Raw genomic sequence first — 20,104 nt, forward strand, 5'->3', positions numbered from 1 at the left:
CCACCCCACCCAGGGGGCCGGCTCCGGGACTGACCGCCTCTTCTTCTCTTGTTTCCACAGGCTTCTGGGACTCCTCGCTGAACCCCCGGCGAGCAGCTGGCAGCCCAGCAGAACCCCCAAGAGACCCAGCCCCCAGGGCGCTCCCCACCTCCAGCCTCAGGTCCGCTTCCCACCAGGAAAACTGCGCGTGTGAAATTGAGCTCTCCGCAGGAAATGACCGCCTGTGGTTTGTGAATCCGATCTTCATCGAGGACTGTGGCAGCGCCCTGCCTGCCAACCTGTCACCCCTGAGAAGCTGCCCTTCTAGCCCGTTGCCTCCCACCTCTGACTCTACCTCACCCACCTCCCGGTGGGCCCCTCGCCGCCCGGCGCCCCCGCCCCCAGCACCACCTCTCCACCCCCTCAGTCCCGCCCGGCCTCTTCCACCCCCTGCCCCAGCTCCGGCCTGTCCTTTGCCCAGTTCTCCCCCACCTCCAGACCCCCTTCCTCCTGCATCCCCAGCATCTGTCCCCCACCTGGCACCCCATGCCAGAGGCCCCCCGGACCATCCAAGCCAGCTACCCATGACAGCCTGTGAGAGGCCCCCAGGCCCTCCCACAGGCCTGGGCCCCCTCAGGGAGGAAGAGAAGAAGCCAGGGGCGGCCCCCAGCCCCTTGCAGCAGGCCCCCGCCCCTCCGGGGCCAGGGAAGAAGGGTGCCCCTGCTGCTCCTCCCAGACGCCGCCTCTCTGAGAAGGTCTCCCTGGAGGACCCGAATGTGGAGAAGGGGGACAGGGCCACAACCGCACAGTGGGACCAGCCGGGTCTTTCCCGGCCACCCTCGCTCGCCCTGCCTCCCCAGGGGACCTCAGACAGTCCTGGGGACAGGCCTCAGAGGACCACAGAGCAAGGACAGGAAGTAGTGGCCCAAGCCAGCCAGCTGGGCATCCTGCCAGAGTCGGCAAGGAAGATCCGGCAACCCCCAGTCCCCCCTCCTAGGAAGAAGCGGATTTCCCGGCAACTGGCCTCAGTCCTCCCAAGCCCCTTGGAGAGCGCCGAGCTCTCCACGGAGGAGGTAGCCCCTGAGAAACCCAGCCCTGGCCCCCCCGAAGAAGGACAACACCCTGCCTCCCAAGCTGGGACCCAGAGCCCAGAAGCCCAGGCCAGCGCCCGGCGCCAGAGCGCCCCAGAGTTCAAGGGCTCCCTGGCCTCCCTCTCAGACAGTACGGGGGTGCACACCCCGGCCACCGATCAAGACTCCTACTCGACCAGCAGCACGGAGGAGGAGCTGGAGCAGTTCAGCAGCCCCTGCGTGAAGAAGAAGCCGTCCATGATCCTGGGCAAGGCACGGCACCGGCTGAGCCTCGCGAGCTTCACCAGCGTCTTCCAGGCCTTCCTCTCTAGTGACCGCAAGCTGTACAAGAAGGTGGTGGAGCTGGCCCAGGACAAGGCCTCGTACTTCGGCAACCTGGTGCAGGACTACAAGGTGTACAGCCTGGAGATGATGGCGCGCCAGGCCTCCAGCACCGAGATGCTGCAGGAGATCCGCACCATGATGACCCAGCTCAAGAGCTACCTGCTGCAGAGCACCGAGCTCAAGGCGCTGGGGGACCACACCCAGTATTCCGAGGAGGAGCTGGGTCAGTCCCGGCAGGGGTGGCGGGGGGGGGGGGGGGGGGGACGGGGGGGGCTGGGAGTGGGCGGGAGGGCGGGGTCATCCCAGACAATCCACTGTCCCCACCCCCCTCCCGAACTAACTGAACTAATCCCTCTGCTGCTCTGCCTTGTGCTTCCCAGCTCTGCTCATGCGCCCACGTCAGAGGCTGGGCAAGACCCCACCCTCAGGGTGCTCCTGGTTTTATTAGGGGGACAGTCACAAGGAGCAATTAGAGGCCAAAAGAGTACTGACCTGTGACTGCTGAGGGCCAGAGGCGGTCTCTGCAGGGGATGTGGCGGCTCTCAGGGATGAAGGACCCGGAGGGCTGGGCCGAAGCCCTCTCTCATTTTGCAGATGAGGAGACAATAGCTGAGACCCTTCCCCTGGGGACAGGGTAAAGCCAAAAAGACTTCCCAAGAATATTTCTCTACTGTCACCCAAGGCAGCTGGGCATGGCCCTGGTGTCAAGTAGACATGGGTTCAGATCTTTGGTCAGCCCCCAGCGAGCGGTGTGGCCCACACCATCTGAGCCTGAGTTGGTCCGTCTGTAGAGCGGCGGTAATGGCAGGTGGGTTGCAGAGCTGCTGTGAGATAAAAACTGGCTGACTCCCATTCTACTAGATCAGTGGTCGGCAAACTGCGGCTCTTTGGCCCCTTGAGTGTGGCTCTTCCACAAAATACCACGGCCTGGGCGAGTCTATTTTGAAGAAGTGGCATTAGAAGAAGTTTAAGTTTAAAAAATTTGGCTCTCAAAAGAAATTTCAGTCGTTGTACTGTTGATATTTGGCTCTGTGGACTAATGAGTTTGCCGACCACTGCCCTAGATGATCAGGGTGCCTTTTGACTCCTCCAGGCAAAAGGAATAGCAGGTGTAAAGGCTCTGAGGCAGGAGCAGGCTTGGCAGGTGGTAGCGCAGCCAGGAGACCATTGTGGCTGGAGCAGCATGCACAGGGGAGTGAGTAAGTGCTGAGTGAGAGAGGTCACAGGGACAGATCACTCAGGGGCCTTGAACGGCACAGGGAAGGCTGTGGTTTCTGTTGAGATGGAGCCATTGGAGGGTTCTCAGCACAGTAATGTCATGGTCAAACATGCCATAGCGGGATGACGCTGGCTTCTGTGTTGAGAAGGGACTGTAAGGGGCCAGAGCAAGAGGCTACCAATATAACTCGGGCAACAGATGATGGTAGTTCACGTCAAGGTCAAACCTTGGAGGTGGTGAGAAGTCAGGTTCTGGATATACTAGATTCTTGAGACTGAAGTCAAGTGGACTTGGGGATTGAAAGAATCAAGAAGAATTCCACCAAGCATGTGCTGGGTACCTGGGACCTCCAAGTACAGCTACACAGGTTGTACACTGCACAACTCCCAGGTGAACAGTGCCCTCCAAAGCTGTGTACTGTGGGCAGCTCTGTGAGAGTTTAACCTGTGCCAGGCCCTGGGAAAGGCATTAGGATGCAGTGTATCAGTCGGAGGGCTCCGAGTGTGGCTTTCCGTGGCATGTACTTCACGGTCTCATGTGTGAGAATGGCGGTTGTACCTGCTGGGGCTGTGAGTATGTTTTCCCAGGGATCAGAAGATGGGCATGGCCACACTGTTGGGCAACAAGGCCCGGGGCCAGGATCCCTGCCACTGGGGTCCTCACCCTACTACTCTCTCCCACCCACAGAAGCGATTGTGGAGTCCGCCTTGTACAAGTGTGTGCTGAAGCCCCTGAAAGAAGCCATCAACTCGTGCCTTCATGAGATCCACAGCAAGGACGGCTCCCTGCAGCAGCTCAAGGAGAACCAGCTGGTGATCCTGGCCACCACCACCACCGACCTGGGCGTGACCACCAGCGTGCCCGAGGTGCCCGTCATGGAGAAGATCCTGCAGAAGTTCAGCAGCATGCACAAGGCCTACTCGCCCGAGAAGAAGATCGCCATCCTGCTCAAGACCTGCAAGCTCATCTACGACTCCATGGCCCTCGGCAACCCAGGTAGGTGGCCGGCCGGCCAGCGGGGCCTGGGCTAGGGCTCCCGGGGCTGTGATATTGCGTGGGTCTGCGACTCCTCCCCCGCCGAGGCCTCCAGGGCCTCTGGAAGGCACTAGAGAAGCCTTTGTTGATTCAGAGGCCTGCTGGGGCAGAACTGGGCGTGGGTGGGATGCAGTTCCTGTGCACCTTGCAGGGTTGCCTGGGTACCAGGAGGAGGGCCACAGTTGGCTAGAGGCAGGCAGGGAGGTCAGCCCAGGCTGTGCCTTTGTGTGAATTACAGAAAGGTGCTGTATTAGCTTCCTAGGGCTGCTGTGACAAAGTACCGCAAACTGGATGATGGCGGCAACAGAAGTTTATTCCCCCGCAGTTCTAGAGGCAGGAAGTTTGAGGTCCAGGTGTCTGCAGGGCCATGCTCCCTGCGAAGGCTCTAGGGAAGGATGTCCCAGGCCTCGCTCCCAGCCTCTGCTGGTTCTTAGCTTGTGGCAGCACCCCTCCCATCTTCACGTGGCATTTCGCCTGGGAGCATGGCTGTGTCCAGATGTCCCCATCGGTCATACTGGATCAGGGGCCCACCCTGCGGCAGTACGACCTCATCTTAACTAATTACATCTGCAACAACCCAATTTCCAAGTAAGGTCACATTCCAAGGGACTGAGGGCTATGATGTCCACATAGGGCCCTGGCCAGTTTGCCTCAGTGGATAAAGCATTGGCCCTCAGACTGAAGAGTCTCAGGTTCGATTCCAGTCAAGGGCACGTACCTCGGTTGCAGGCTCGATCTCCCGCCTCGGTCAGGGCTCATGGGGAAAAAAAAAGATGTCATCGTATGAATTTTGGAGGGACACAATTCACCCCAGAGCAGCCACCTGAATCAGTTAGCATGTATTCTTGTTCACAGATCGGAGCGGTTATGCCAATCTGGTCAGGTGGGCTGAACGTGGCTGGGCTGGCTTCTGGGTCTGTGGTCAGAGAGGGTTGTTTGGAGGCTGGCTGGTCTAGGACGGCCTTGCTGGGTGGTTGATTGGCTGGTCTGGAATGGGAGTGACTAGGCCATGCATTTCTCATGCTCCGGCAGGTTAGCCCGGGCTTGTGCCCATTGCATTAGGCGGTCCAAGAGAACAAGCAAAGCCTGTGAGGCTCTCAGGGCCTGAGCTTGAACTGGCATGATGCCACACGGAAATATTTCATCAATGTGTTTAGTCACAAGACCAGCCCAGCCCTTCTGGGTGGGAAGGGCTGCCAAGTCAAGAGCCTCAAGGGGTACAGATGTGGGGAAGGGAGTCAGTGGGCCATTTATAATCGGCTTCTCACGGCACCCCTACAGGGGAGAAGCTCAGGGTCCTGCAGCAGGGAGCGCACCTTAGTGAGCAGGCGCTGGCCGGGCCTGGTCCCCCAGTCACCCCGTCAGCGGATGGCCTGTGCAGCAAGCAGCCTGGGTAACTTTCCGTGACAGCATGGCCATGGGGAGTAGAAGGACCGTCACCTCTGTAGCCACAAAGACTTGGGGGCAAATTCCTGCTATCACTTATGCCTTATGTGACCTTGAATGAGTTAACCCCTTAAGGCCCAGTGTCCTCGCCTGAGGAAGCTGCTTTACAAAGAGGGGAACTACGACTCCTAATGCCTCAGAAGCCACACTCGTTCCCTGGTGATGCAGAAACAACAGATGTTCAGTGTGGACCTCCGAGCACAGCTCCCAGCAGGCCCAGCCAACGGTGGCTATTTCAAGGGAGGGACTCTCCCCTTCTCCCTCGGAGGAGGGCAGGCCAGTCTGGCCAAAGGCCCACAGAAAACATGGTCCGTATGTGACCGGGGATAGAACATGGTCCACTCACTCTAGAAAAGCTCTCTTCAGAGACCTTCCCTTCGGAACTTCTAATCTGGAGAATCATCTCTCCTCCCCCCCCACCCCCACCCCAAGGCCATGCTGGGGCTCAGGGCAAAGTCAGGGCCAAGGGCCCATAGTGTCAGAGACGGTCAGAACGACAGCTTTGGGCCTGAAAAGGGCAATTCTATTCTCAGCGAGTCCCAGTTTACTCAGAAAGCTTGGGCATCCTGGAATTCTTTTAAACACACAATCTCTCGACTAACTTCAAACACAATGGTTTTACTGACAGTGAATTCACTCAGTAAAAAACAGAGAGCAGGGCCGGCGGGGGGCCGGGGAGGCACGGGGGAGGAATGGCTGATTTTGAGAGAAGAAAGAAAAGAAAGGCCTGCCTTTCTTTTTGTGAGAGAGCCTGCCTGGCACAGCGTGTGGAAGAGCAGAGCAGCAGGGTGCTCAGAGTCCCCCGCCCTCGCCGAGAGAGGCTGGGAGCTCTCCTGAGCCAGAAGCCAGCCCCCGTGGGAGTCTCTGAGCCTAGACATTCAGGCCGGGGGCCTGGCTCCACGGAAAGACTCCCCGCCGGGACCAGGTGGGTTTCTCATAGAGGAACAGACAGCATACCCCCCACCGCTGGGTGAGCACCGGACAGCGAGTCCTGCAGCTCCTAGTCTCACCCCTGCCCTGAGCAGGCCGAGGCTGCACCTTCCCCTGGGAGCAGGCAGGTTCTGCTAAGAGCAGGGTCTTTGGGGTTCATTCACGGGCCTGGGTTTGAACCCCAGCTTTGGTGCAGAGGGCAGGAGAGCATGTAGAAAACACCTGGACGGCTTGGCCCCAAGGAGGTACTTACCTTCCAGAATCTTGATCTTCTCACTTACAAAGTGGGACTGAGGACGTCTCTCTCAGTGCTGTTTTGAGGATCAGATGCAACCAAGTATGTGTGTGTCCAGTGGACGTGAGGATGCAAGAATGGCTGCCTCCTCACCACTTTCCCAAGAATGTGGAGGCTGGACCCGCTCAGTGGTTTCCAAACTGAGTTCCAGGAGGCACCCTCCCACCCTCAGGCCACCAAAGGGACACAGGCAATTGGGGCCCACCCTGGCTTCACTCAGATAATCCAGCTTGTCCCTGTTTCACACATGCGGTCCCACGTGTGATTCTGTGTGAAATAACCAGTTCTGCTGGGAAATCTTTTGGCTTTTTAAAAATCTTTCATTTGGAAATAATGTCAGACTTCAAAAACATCAACAGTGGAAAGAGTACATTACGATGGAAACATCCACATATCCTCTGTGGATTGTTACTATCCCGTTTGCTTTGTCATTTATGCGATCTCTGTGCACACTTCCATTTTCTTTCTGAATCGTCTGAGAGTAAGTCACAGACATCTTGGCTCTTTACCCCTAAGTGCTTTTCTAAGAATAGGGAAATTCTCCCATGTAACCACAGCAAATTTGTCCACTTTGCCAATTTGCATGGACACTCTTTTTAGCTGAGCCGCCATCTGCATTCCTGGTTGGCACTTGAGCCCACAAGGTCCTCGTTAGCATTTCCTCCACCAGCTCAGATCCAGGGTCCCATATCACGTTTAGTCTTCGTCATGTGGGGCATCTCCACAGCCCTTCTTCGTCCTGTATGGCATTGGTATTTTTAAGGAATAGAAGTGTCCTTCCCCATCCCCCACCTTTTTTTTTTTATTTTTATTACTTTCTTTAGTATTTATGTTGAATTTACTCCTGGGCCATACGTTTTCGTTTCTTCCGTTTCTTCTGGGATGTCTATTCCTCCTGTGCAGCCTCCTCTGCTGGTTCAGGAACTGTCTGCTGTTTTCAGTAGGATCACCGTCATGTGCCGGGGAGGGCTCTGGTTGGGGTCCACCTGCCCATGAGCTCTGTAAGGTCCATCTTGGGAGCTCTGTCCCCTGGATGTGCTCAGTGACCAGAGAGTCTACATCTAAACCCCTAAGTCCAGCATTGCTCTCTGCACTCTGTGCAGCGAAAATCAGCTCTCTTTGTGCGCCCTGACCCTGTGTCCAGCCCCACTGCTTGGCCTGGGCACGCTACCAGCTCCACCGTGGTAACGACGGAACGGCACCCACTGCTTCTGTAAGGTGACGGCCTTCGGATACATGGTGGCTTTCCAGCAACACACATCCTCGATGGCTTGGGCAGTTTCACGGGTGTTCTTAAAGTGAACACAGAGATTTGAACCTCTTGGTTTGCGTGATTCTGTGGGGTGTTCTGGGTCAGGGGGAGAGCGAACCATTTTCAGAGGTCACCTCTGGCCGCTTTCAAAAAGAGGAAGGCCCATTTTTCTTTTTAATTCAAGTTCCTCATTTTGTCTTTGTCAGACGTTTCCTCGTGACCAGATAGAGATTGAACATTTTCAGGCAGACCCCCCCCCCCCCCCACTGACTCTTTAATTCTCCTGACTTGGGCATTCAGCATCTTAGGACCAGGCCCTTGACCCCAAGCATCGAATCCACACCTTCCTCCCGCCAGACACTCCCAGTGCCTGGCTGCTCAAAATGGTCCCACACCAGCAGACCTGCATAGAGGCCCTAAAGCTGTTGGCCAGCAACCCCATGGAGGGCAGAATGCCAGGGTGGGTCCTGCCTGCCTCCACCCCTGGCACACTCAAAGCCATCAGCCCTTCCTTCCCACCCTCCCTCCCACTACCACCCACCCTGCCCCAACCCCTCCATCTTCAGGGGAGAAGCTGGCAGAGTAATCTGTGGTCCAGCCGTGGCCACTTGAGACAAATATAAATATAAGGCCTGGTTGTTGATAAGACCTGTTGGAACAGTGGGCAGAGGGTTAAACTTGGAGGCACAATGCCGGGGCTGACCAGCAGACCCTGAACGACGGATAAATGATTACTCTGACACATGATTTCTGTGAAAGAGAGGGCTAAGGGACTGCCTGGCTAAAGGAACCGGACAGCCTCCTTCGCCTGCCTCTTCAGGCTTTTATTGTAACAGCAGTTTGGGGTCAAGTTTATCTTTTAGATACAATCAGATGGCTAAGTAATCTTGGGAGGACACATGTGTCTGCAGTGTCCTTTAAGCAAGAACACCTAAAGATTAAGCATAAAGATTCCGGTAAACACCCGAGGGTCTGCACGTGCACAGACTTGTTTGGAAAGGTCAAGGAACAATTAGGGGTAGCCGCCTAGGTCAGAATTTCCTCCTTACAAACTCTCCAACCAAGTTTCCTGTGCTCCCCCACAGCACGAGGCCTGAGGTCACTGGCCGGGCCGTCTTTTCCAGAAACATGGTTGGTATTTATGCCCAGGATACAGATGGGCCAGGATTCAAACCGAGCGTGTTCTCACTCTGAAACACATGTGCTTTTATCGCCATGCTGAGCAGCCAGCCTAGGAACAGATCTCAAGGTTCCTGATTCCTGATCAAGAGCTTCCTCCACCATTGCAGCAAGTGAGGGGCCCGAGTCAGGCAGAGGAGGGAGTTCAAGGACATAAAGGCTCTGGATAAACACGGCCCTCCATCCGCAGCCAGGAGCAGCCTGGCTTCTCACGGATGTCACGAGGCTCAGTGAGACCAGTTGGGACTTCTAGAATCATGTCCCCATTACTTTGACAAAGAAGTGATTCCCACCTCTTCAGTGTCTAAGACCAGATAGCTGGCCTGCTATTTGGGAGACATTGATTCAAGCCAAAGAACTCCTCTCTAAGATGGGAGGGAGGGGGAGAAAGGTAGGAGGAATGCAGTGTTTGCAAATGTGGGGTTCTTTCTTTTCTTTTTTCTTTCTTTCTTTCTTTTTTTTTTTTTTTTTTTTTTTTTTTGCTAATCCTCATTAGAGGATATTTTTTCCAGTGCTTGTCAGAGAGTGTGAGGGAGGGAAAGGGAGAGAGAGAAAGAGAGAAACACCCATGTGAGAGAGACCTGGATGTGCTCAATGATCAGAGAATCTACATCTGGGATAGCTTTTCCTTCTGTGCAGCCTCCTCTGCTGGTTTAGGAACCATCTGCTATCTCTGAGCATACTTAATTGTTTTTCTGAATCATAGGAGAGTAAGTCACATACATCTTGGCTCTTTACCCCTAAGTACTGTTCTAAGACTAGGGAAAAGTACTCACCAGGGTTACCTGCAACCCAGGTACATGCCCTTAACCGTGAATCAAACCCATGAGCCTTCGGTGCGTGGGCCAGCGCTCTAACCACTGAGAAACACTGGCCAGGGCCATGGGATTCTTTAAAAAAAGAATATAAAGAACCTTCTTCTAACATAGATAAAGGGCAGGCAATATCCCAGAGGGCAGTGAAAGCCAGCTGCCTTCTTCTGTCCCTTCAGCCGTCTGTCTCAACACCCTAGATTTCAAGGAATGGAACCCAGCTCCTGACCCTGGGGGACAGGGTACCCAACAGCCAGGTGGTTGACTACGGGGGCCCAAAGGGTGGTCTTGGAGTCCCAAAGTCCCTCAGGCCCTTTGCCCTTCACCTCCCTGGCAGAGACCACACAGGGAGCTCAGAATCTGCAACTCTTCAGGGTGGGGCAGAGGCTGGGGGTTGGGAGGGAGAAGGAACCTCGACGGAGACCCTAAGAGCATGAAACGACAGGCCTATGGCATTGACTGGGGTGGCGAGGACAGAGAGAGGTCAGGCTGCGGTTGTTTTAAAATCTGTGTTGAAAAAAATCTGAACTGATTTCTGACGACAAAAGTCACTCCTGTTTGTTGTAGGAAAAAAGATTAGTATTTTGATGGATTTCTTTGTGGTGTTTTAGAAATAGATACAGATAGGGAGCTAGATAGGTAAGTAGTTAAGGAAACACTTGCGGCTGTCACAGAAAAACCCTGCAATCTCTAACTTGAGGGAAGTTCATTTCTCAATCATGAAGTCCAGTCGAATGGAGGATGGTTGGGGGCTGGAGGATGGGCTCTGCTCCATAGAGTCACTCGGGGAGCCAGACCGAGGGAGGATTTCTAAGTGCCCCTGGACCTTGACATCCAGGAGAGAGAGATGCACGTATGAACCAAGCCTGGCAGGGAAGCACAAGCTTGCTTTTACACCCCACAACAGAAATGGGGTTCAGACCCTCTAAGATGCCATGTTCTGAGGATTATTAGACATGTTACCCCCCTGTCTTACATTATAACCACATGCCAGTAACCCAGCAGGCACCGTGTTAATCACTTCCCACCCGCCTCATTGAACCCTCACAGCCACCCACAAGGTGTGGACACTCTTGCTCTCCCCATTTTAGAGCCGAGGAAACTGAGGCTCAGCGAGCTGAGGCAGCATGCTCAGGGTCCGCCTGGGCAGGTGAGTGGCAGACCTAGACTTGGAGCCAGGTGCCGTGCTGAGCTGCTGCATTCTCCTACCTGTCCAGGGTGTCCTGGGGTCAGAGGTGACCTCAGAGGAGATGGGCCCACGTCATGGGCGGCCTCCGGGCTTCCCAGCCAGGCGGGGACTTTTGGCCTCAGGTCTCTGAGCTCACAGCTCCTCGGCTGGCTGGCTTGCGGGCTGAGCTCTCCAAAGAGGAACCCAGGGAGCTGGAGTGATTTCCTCGGGGATGTGGCCTTGCTCAAAGCAGAACTGAGACCGAAGCCGCACCTGCACGCAGTGCAAACAGCCGGACCGGTCAGCTTCGGGGCTCCATGGGGCAGGTTCCCATCTCAGTCAGTCAGCCAGAAAAGCCACCGTCTGTATAAAACACCCCTAACAGAAGGCTCCCGCTGCCAGAGTAACTGTACAGCCTCCTGCTCTAGAGGCTGTCTGCTTCCTGCCATCCTACGTTTTCATCAAGTAGGTTCATTTATCCAGAAGCTAAACAGACACGCGTGGATGATGTGGCTATTTACAGAAAAACAGTCCCTGTCTTTAGGGTGGTCACTATTCAAGCGGAAAAAACAGCACCAAACAAACGACATCCGTGCAGTGAGATAAACACAATTCATTCAAGTAGCAAATATATGTATTCAACACCAACCAGGGGCACTGGCGAGGCGTGTCATATCAGCAGTAAGCACCAGAAAGTCCCTGCCCTCACAGACCTTCCATTCCAGTGGGGGAGACAGGTGCGAAACAAGGAAACAAACACCAAACACATTCTCAGATGCTGGAACATGCTACCTGGCTAAACAAGGAGGGGTCCAGGCAGTGCTGAAGGAGTTTGCTGCCTGGGTTGGGAGGTCAGGATGGGGGGTAAGGGCCTCTCTTATTCATTAATACAAATATCCTATATAATAAAAGGCTAATATGCAAATCGGCCGAAGGACCAGTCACTGTAACGCACACTGACCACCAGGGGGCAGGCACTCAATGCAGGAGCTTCCCCCTGGTGGTCAGTGCATTCCCATAGGGGGAGCACCGCTCAGCCAGAAGCCACCTCCGTGGCAGCGCTAAGGACCCCTGGGGGGGATGTCCAACTGCCAGCTTAGCACACTTCCCACTGGACATCCCCTGAGGAGTCCCAGACTGCGAGAGGGCACAGGCTGGGCTGAGGGTACCCCCGCCCCTGTGCACGAATGCCGTGCACCGGGCCTCTAGTTTGTATATATTTGTTTTTTCATTCATTTCGTTTATTTACGAGGCATGCGGACCACTGGCCTCGAGTTTACATGCTTGACCTAGTTGGTGGGGCATGGGGTCTTTGGTAAGACTTCCTAGACAAAGGACGTGGCTATAAGTGGGAACCGTGGAGGAGGTAAGGGCCGAAGCAGGTCACAGCTGAGAGTCTTGTGCTGCCCCAGGATGGTCGCATCAGTCAGAGGCCAGTCAACAAATTGGGGGCGGGGGGAACAGTTATAAGACAACAGACCCTTCTTCTAGATCGGGGGTCTGCACACTACGGCCCACAGGCCCGCTCTGGCCCGCCACCTGAAACGGTCACATCCACTCATTTACGCAGTGTCTGCGGCTGGTTTTGTTACAATGGCTGAGTTGAATAGTCAGGATAGAAACCATGTGGCTTGTGGAACTAAAATATTGACTATCTGACTCTTTACAGAAAACACACACACACACACACAATTGCCAACTCTTCTTTTAGATAATGCTTGCTAGAAGAGAAAACCTTCTTTTCCATCCAGCCACTCATCTGATGCTCACAAGGGCCCTAGTAACAGGCTGAGTGAGTTTTGTCATTATACCCATTTTTCAGATGAGAAAACTGAGGCTCAGCGCGAGTGGCCCCCGATCGCTCAGCTAGTTAAGTGGCAGAGTTGGGGGCCCTTTAACCCGGTGCGCCTCCGTCTGCGTGACCCAGGGGAAGCACGCTTCGGCCCATTTTCATCAGACTGTCCTCCTCTGAAATCTCCCAGCTGAGATTAAGGCGCGAACCAGCTCTTTGAAATGTGATTGGCTCCCCCCAGGCCTGCAGGCGGGAAGCAGACATCACTAGGAAGTGCAGGCTGCAGCCCGGCGGGGCTCCCGGAGGAGGAGGCGCAGCTAGAGGGGGGAGATATCTGATTCATGAAAGACCGAGTCCCATCACAGGAGGGTGTTTTGCATCTGTGCCCCAGCATCCCCGTGGCGCTGCCTGGGCCCTACCGTGCACAGGGCTGAGACGGGGCCTGGGCTGCTGGCCTCCCAGGAAGGAGAGAGCAGCCCTGACCACCTGGGAGGTCAGCGGGAGCTGGTGCCTGAAAACGGTGCTTGAAGCTTGTGTTTGTCTGCAAACGGCTCTCAGGGCCGTTCCTCACGCACCCGGGGCCGAGAGGCCAGAGGCCAGGCCCAGCGCCACCTCTGACCGGCTGCGGGGCTTGGAGCAAATGTCTCGCATCTCTGAGCCTCAGTTTCCTCACGGTGCGGTTGGACTTGATGGGCCCAAGGCCATGATGGGTTAAGTCAGCTTGTGCCAGCCCATGAGAGCTAATTGTGTGCGTCTCTTCCGCCCTCCTCGTCCATGTGGGTAGAAGGTGAAACGGACCACTGTGGAGATATTTATGCCGTGGAAATTGGTAAACGCTACAGATCCTAACTTATTTTTCTTCAGAGAGCCAGTCGTGAAGCATTTCCCAGCATACCCCTGTTTAAGGCCCATAGCAGATCCCAGTATCTTTGACCATGGCCCAGCCCTGGGCAGGACAGAGTAGTGACCAGTGTGAACACATGTGGGCCTCAATTCAGCCCCCTGTCTGGGTCCTGTGTCCCAAGCTCTGTGGCAGTGACTGGAGACTGAGGCAGAGGCTCAGAGTGGTTAAGCAACTTGGAGCGGGAACCATCCAGCTGTGCCTGAGGGTGTGAGAGAGGAGAAATCAGTAAGGGAAGGGTAGGAAGGCTGCCCCAGGCAGAGGGAATGGTGCATATGAAGGCACAGAGGCGTGAAAGTGCCTGTGGAGGTCAGAGAATGGCCCACAATTCAACACAGTGGAGTGCTATGTGGGGGGTGATGGAGGCCGAATATGTGTTGGGTGATGGAGGCCGAATGTCGTTCTGAGTCGGCAGTTGCAAAGCAGAGTGTAGAGTAAGCACCGGGAGCTGGGGCAGTCCAGGAGGGGTTTCTGGAGGAGGTGGAACTTGATGCAAGAGTGTTGACATAGCAGGAACATGAGATTGTGAGTGTAATAAAGCTAGATTCAAGTCTTGGTTCACCACCTCCTAGCCACGTGACCTTAGACCAGAAGGTTAACTGCTCTGGGACCCACTTTCCTCATCTGTGAAGTAGGCATAATGAGTCTAACACAGCTCAGAGTGGGTTTAGGAGTTCGCTGGTATAATGTTTACAAAATATGCGCTGCATCTTTAAAGATGCGCACAAATGTTGATGCTGTGTGGGAGACGGAGGCACGGCCTTTGGAAGGAAAGGGGAGGGCTTGCCAGGTGGGTGAGTGTGGCAAAAACCAAGGGGCAGGAATGCAGGTGACTTGCTCTGAGGCCATAGACTAGGCCAGTGGTCAGCAAACTGCGGCTCACGAGCCACATGCGGCTCTTTGAGTGTGGCTCTTCCACAAAATACCACAGCCTGGGCGAGTCTGTTTTGAAGAAGTGGCATTAGAAGAAGTTTAAGTTTAAAACATTTGGCTCTCAAAAGAAATTTCAATCGTTGTACTGTTGATATTTGGCTCTGTTGACTAATGAGTTTGCCGACCACTGGCCTAGGCCATGTGGCTGGAGGAGAGGAGGGTCAATCACGTGGGACGGGTGTCTGTGGGCCCGATTGTGGAAGGCCTTGAACGTCAGGGTAAGAGATCTGGACTTGATTCCCTAAGCCAGTGGGGAGCCATTGATGGTTCTTGTGAAGAGACGTAGCATGATCAGAGCTGTAACTCGAGGTGAGTTGGTAGACAGAGTAGACTGTAGGACACAGAGCCTGCTGGGAGGCAGGCCTGGAGAGTGGGGCTGGGAAAAGCAAAGGCTGAGCACAGGAGGCAGTCAGAAGGAAGACACCTGGGCTCTGGTCTGACTGGCCACAGGGGAGAGAGAGCCCCAGAAGAAAAGGGGGACTCCCAGGCCTTGCAGCTCAGCACCTGGGGAGGAAATGGGTTCCTTGATGGAAATGGGAGGCCTCAGCAAGGGCTGGTTTCCAGGAAAAGATGATGCACACCTGGCTTGGCCCCTGATGGGGAAGGACTCGTGGAGTCTCTGCAAAGACTTATCTGAGTTGGTGCCAAGTCACCAGCTCTGAGGCCCTGCTGGGAGCTGAGCAGTCATCCATCACCCATTCATTCATTAATTCATTCACTCATTCATTCCTCCAGCACTGTGCCATGCCCAGCACTGTGCCATGCTCTGTGTACTGGGGAGACAGAGTTGCTCATGGGTAGGTGGAGGGACATATGCAGGAGTCCCTGGCAGCGGGTGGCTGAATACAACGTGGTGGGAATCAAGGAGATGCTCCCCAAAACCCGCCTCTTGATGCACCGGGTCAGCCAAGATTCTCAAGAAGAGAAGAAAAAGGACTCTCCAATCCCGTGGAGCACAGAGCCCCAGTCTGGAGGGCTTCCTTCCCCCCGTCTCTAAGTCCTCAAACCTGGGCCCAAGCTAGACCATCCTTTTGGCTGAAAGTCACTGTCCCTCAAGCAGGGTTTCCCATGTTGTCACTAGAGACAGTTAGGGGCTGAGTAATTCTGTATTGCGGGGGGCTGTCCTGTGCACCCTAAGATGTGAAGCAGCATCCCTGGCCTCGATGCCAGGGGGACCATCACTCTAGTGGTGACAAACAAAAAGCGACTCCTGATATTGTCACATGGCCCCTCAAGGGTAAAGTCCCCCCTGCTGGAGAACCACATTTGCTCGAAAGCAAGTGAGCGTGCCTGACCGTATTCCTCGGTGAGTTGTTAATATAACACCCGCAGAAGATGGTGTTCTTGGAGCCAGAGTAGGAATTCCATCAGCCCCGAATCCACATGTGAGCGCCAGTGAATTCCAAGGCCCAGGCAGTCTGCCTCACATTCCTGCTGCCTGACTCTCCTTCTTCCTAACTCCTAACTCAAACAAGAAACAAGTCTCTCCCGGATGCCAGGATTCTAATCATTCCATAATCACCATGAAAAACAGCCTCGGGCACAACACCATCTTTCCCCGGAACTGATTGGTCCTGTCTCCGGCTCAGGAAGGTTTACCGGAAGGCTTTCTCCCGCCCTGGCCCGTTCTGTGCAGGGAGGGCACGGGAGCCTTGGAACAAATCTTCAGAGAGCCTCGCAACACGGAGCTGCACCGCGAATGCTCTTTAGCGGGTGTTTCCGTGGGAGCATGGTGGGAGCACGCCATGTAAAGCGTCCCATAGGATTCTCACCAGAATCCCGTGGGATATCATGTTCTCTGGGTCAGTTCACCTAGGACTGGAAACGCAGGCTCAGAGAAGTAAAGCAATTGGCCCAAGGTCACACCGCTAGGTGGCAGTGTGCTGGGACTCCCTGCGGGTCTGCCTGACTCTGCCGTTCAGTGCTGAGTTCCCAACCCCTTCAGCCCATTCATTTCACAGGTAGAAAAACTGGGGCCACCCGAGAAAACAAAACATGGATGTCGGTAATAGCTCACCTTCCCATAGCACTGTGTGGGTTCCAAGTCACGTTTATGTTATTTTCCTCATGTTATTCTCTTGAAAACCTGAAAGACCATCAGGGCCTGTGTTGCTGGCCCCATGTTGCAGATGTAAAAACTGAGTGTGGCCAAGAAAAAGAAAAAAGAAAAAAAAAACTGAGTGCAGCCAGGAAGGCAGGCCACAGGCACACCTTTCTCTGAAAAGCAAGCAAGGATGAGTGGCAATATGGAGACACCCATGTCCACTCAGAGCCCACTGAGGCAGCGCTGGTTCGTGCTTCTCGGGGTGTGATCCAGACCCCATGAGGGCTGTGGGGACAGAATGCCCCCAGAGGGGCTGGGATAGTCAACACTGAGCTCCTGTATTTTTTTTTAAAGAAACTCTGGACCCATTAGTAGCCATTCCCCATCTCCTCCTCCCCCCAGTGCCTGGCAACCACTAGTCTACTTCTGTCTCCCTGGATTTGCTTATCCTGGACATCTATACTAATAAATGGGTAATATACTAATTAGACCGGGTCGACCGGCCATCTTCAGGACATCCATCTTTCTTCCGGACAAAGCCATGGTGGTGGGGGCCAAGGCAGAGGCAGTTAGGGTTGATCAGGCTGGCAGGGGAGGTCAGTTGGAGGCGACCAGGCGGGCAGGGGAGGGCAGTTGGGGGCGACCAGGCGGGCAGGGGAGGGCAGTTGGGGGCGACCAGGCCAGCAGGGGAGGGCAGTTGGGGGGCATTAGGCAGGCAGGCAGGTAAGTGGTTAGGAGCCAGTGGTCCTGGATTGTGAGAGGGATGTCCTACTGCCGCAAGGATCAGGCCTAAACCGGCAGTCAGACGTCCCCCGAGGGGTCCCAGATTGGAGAGGGTGCAGGCTGGGCTGAGGGACACCCACCCCCCATGCACGAATTTCATGCACCGGGCCTCTAGTTTCATATAAATGCAATCATACAATACTTGCAACATGTGGTCTTCGGGGATTGCTCCTTTCACGTAGCATAATGATTTCAAGGTTCATCGGTGTCAGAGCATGTACCAGTAGTGTGTTCTTTTAATTGCCAGCTGGTGTCCCATTGTCTGGATCGACTACATTTTGTCTGTTCCTTCCCCAATCGATAAATATTTTTGCTGTTTTCTGCCTTTGGGCTTTTATGAATGATGTTGCTATGAACGTGTGAGTACAACTCTGTGTGTGAACATTTCTCTCGGGTGTGTAACCAGGAGTGGAATTACTGGGTCAAATGTTAAGATGAGTAATCGTTTAATTCAATATTTTAAAAAATGAAAATTAGTGCACAAAAATCTGTAATGAACAAAACATCAATCTTTTTAAGCAAAGGCAGGGTGTTGTCTGTTTTGTGGCCTGGTGTGATTGTACAACAGGAACCAGTCATTTCCAATCAGCTGGTGATTCCTGGCCTTGTGTGAGTTTATGGGGGTTGACAATGGCATGCAAGCAGATTTTTAACCCGGGTTTGATATGCAGTCATGTTTTTCATTAACTTCTTTTGAACCCCCACTTGGGTTCAAAATATGAGGGGGTATTTTGATAAGTAGCTGTAGATGCACACATTTTCCTGTTGCCACAGGCCCCAATATGGCTCAATAAAGCACTGACTGCTGACATGGTTTCATTTAATTCTCAGATCTCCACCTCATTCTTCAGCCTCTCTGCCAAGGTTAGAGGAGGGCAGGAATGTCCCTGGGTTTGCAGCTAATGAATGGGAGAGCTGGGATTTGAACCTGGGCCCGAGGCCAGAGGCCTAGCTCTACACCACTCACTGTCCCTCTCATGACTTCATAATGTGTGTGGCCAAGGGAGAGCCCCTTAAGCTCTCTGAGACTCAGTCTCTTCTTCAGGAAGATGGGCAAAATGCCCACTCTGTGTGATCGTTGTAAGGAATGATGTGCGCATGCACAGTTAACTGTGAAATGTGCCTCGTTCCTGTGAAGAGGCTCCAGCCCTGTGAACACCTCCCACAAAAGCAGCAGGGAGGCATGTACGTTTATGTACGTTTTAAAGGAAACCCTCTGGAAAGGGCGCCACTTCAGCCCAAGGAATGAATGTGGGATTTCTGGTCTGATAGCGTCGATTGAGGGAGGGCTTTCTGTTTTGCAGATGGAGGGAGATGTGTGGTTCCAGAGGGAAGGTGGGGGGCGGGGGAGGGGGGAGGAGAGATCAACCAAAGGACTTGTAAGCATGCATATAAGCATAATCCATGGACACAGACAGTAGGGGGGTGAGGGCGTGTGCTGGGGGCTGGGGACGGCTGGGGAGAGGTCAATAGGGGAAAAAGGAGACATATGTAATACTTTCAACAATAAAGAATTTTAAAAAAATAAAGGGACAGGGATCCTTCACAGAAGATATCAACGTAAGAGAGACAGGTGCTTCTGGGTGGGCCCGTGGATAAGCGTGGTGTGAACTTGACTGTCAGTCAGGCAGCAAGTGGCATTGAGGGGAAGAGCCGGGAAAGAGGAAGGGACTGGGTCTTGCCCACCCCGGCAGAGGGCACCTTTCTCGGTTCCTCCTTCCCAAGCCCGGACTGTGTCACAGGCCACCCCATGAAGTCTGGTTCCAGGGCCGCCCTCGTCCTGAGAGTCATCAGAAAGCAGGAAGGTTCCTCTTCTAGCGGTGACCACCCGCTACCCAGAAAACCACCGGCCCCTTCCCCTGGGCAGGGGGCCGTTCACAGGGAGAACCTCTCACTCACCACCTTCTGCCTCCTTCCTCCTCCCAGGGAAGCCCTACGGGGCAGACGACTTCCTGCCCGTGCTCATGTACGTGCTGGCCCGCAGCAACCTCACGGAGATGCTTCTCAACGTGGAGTACATGATGGAGCTCATGGACCCCGCCCTGCAGCTGGGGGAGGGTGAGTCACTCCTGGGCGGTCTCTAGGCCCCAGGGGCCTATTGCACACCCCCAACCCAGCCCGGCCGGGGGTACACTGGGCAGCCCAATGAGCACCTCCTAGATATCAGACTCCACTGAGCTTTGGGGACACGGCACAGAGCCCGACACAGACCCTGTGCTGGTGGAGCTCACAGACTAGCAGGGGAGCTGGGCCAATCAAGGGCCCATGTCACTGCTGCTTGACATATGCTGAAATGGCGAGAAGCCCAGAGAGTATGGGAGCTTGTTTACCCAGGCTGTGCAGTCAGAGAAGGCTTCCTGGAGGAGGTCACACCTGAGCTGAGCATGGAAGATTGGATAGGAACCAGCCAGATAAAGAATGGGGAATGGCCCTAGCTGGGTTAGCTCAATGGTTAGAGCGTCCGCCCAAAGACTGAAGGGCCGCGGGTTTGATTTTGATGAAGGGCACAGACCTCGGATGCAGGCTCGATCCCCGGCCCTGGTTGGGGAGCGTGCGGGAGGCGACCAATCAATGTGTTTCTCTCACATAGATGTTTCTCTCTCTCTGTCTCTACCCCTCCCTTCCACTTTCTAAAGATCAATGGAAAAAAATATCCTCTGGTGAGGATTAACAAGAAAATAGCAGGGGGAGCAGCAGTTGCTAGTCGTGTGAAAGAGAAGGCTGCAGCAGTGGGCAGTGTCCATGGGGATTCTGAGCGGGGAACGATGGTCATTTCTCAGCCCCTGTGGGCTCTCAGCCCCCTGCTCAGCCAGCCCTGGGCCAGGTCCTCAGTGGGCGGAGGTTAAGGCTCTGAGTGAATAACAGGGCTGTGGTCTGCTCCACCCACCCTCAGTTTTCCTTCCCCTTTTTCCTCCCCTCCC

The 20,104-nt window shown here is 54.5% G+C and overlaps 1 protein-coding gene across 1 annotated transcript in view; it reads left to right on the forward strand.

Annotated features, from left to right (window-relative positions):
• The window catches only part of RIN3 (Ras and Rab interactor 3), a 111,275-nt gene that overhangs the window by 83,256 nt on the left and 7,915 nt on the right, over positions 1–20,104 (forward strand). Inside the window, exons 6-8 of the mRNA XM_079768115.1 lie at positions 61–1,617; positions 3,301–3,609; positions 19,110–19,241. Coding sequence (XP_079624241.1) covers positions 61–1,617; positions 3,301–3,609; positions 19,110–19,241 — 1,998 coding nt within the window. The remainder of the gene's footprint in view (positions 1–60; positions 1,618–3,300; positions 3,610–19,109; positions 19,242–20,104) is intronic.

This window comes from Cnephaeus nilssonii (genome assembly GCF_951640355.1).
Source record: "Cnephaeus nilssonii genome assembly, chromosome: 4".
Classification (NCBI taxonomy): Eukaryota; Metazoa; Chordata; class Mammalia; order Chiroptera; family Vespertilionidae; genus Cnephaeus; species Cnephaeus nilssonii.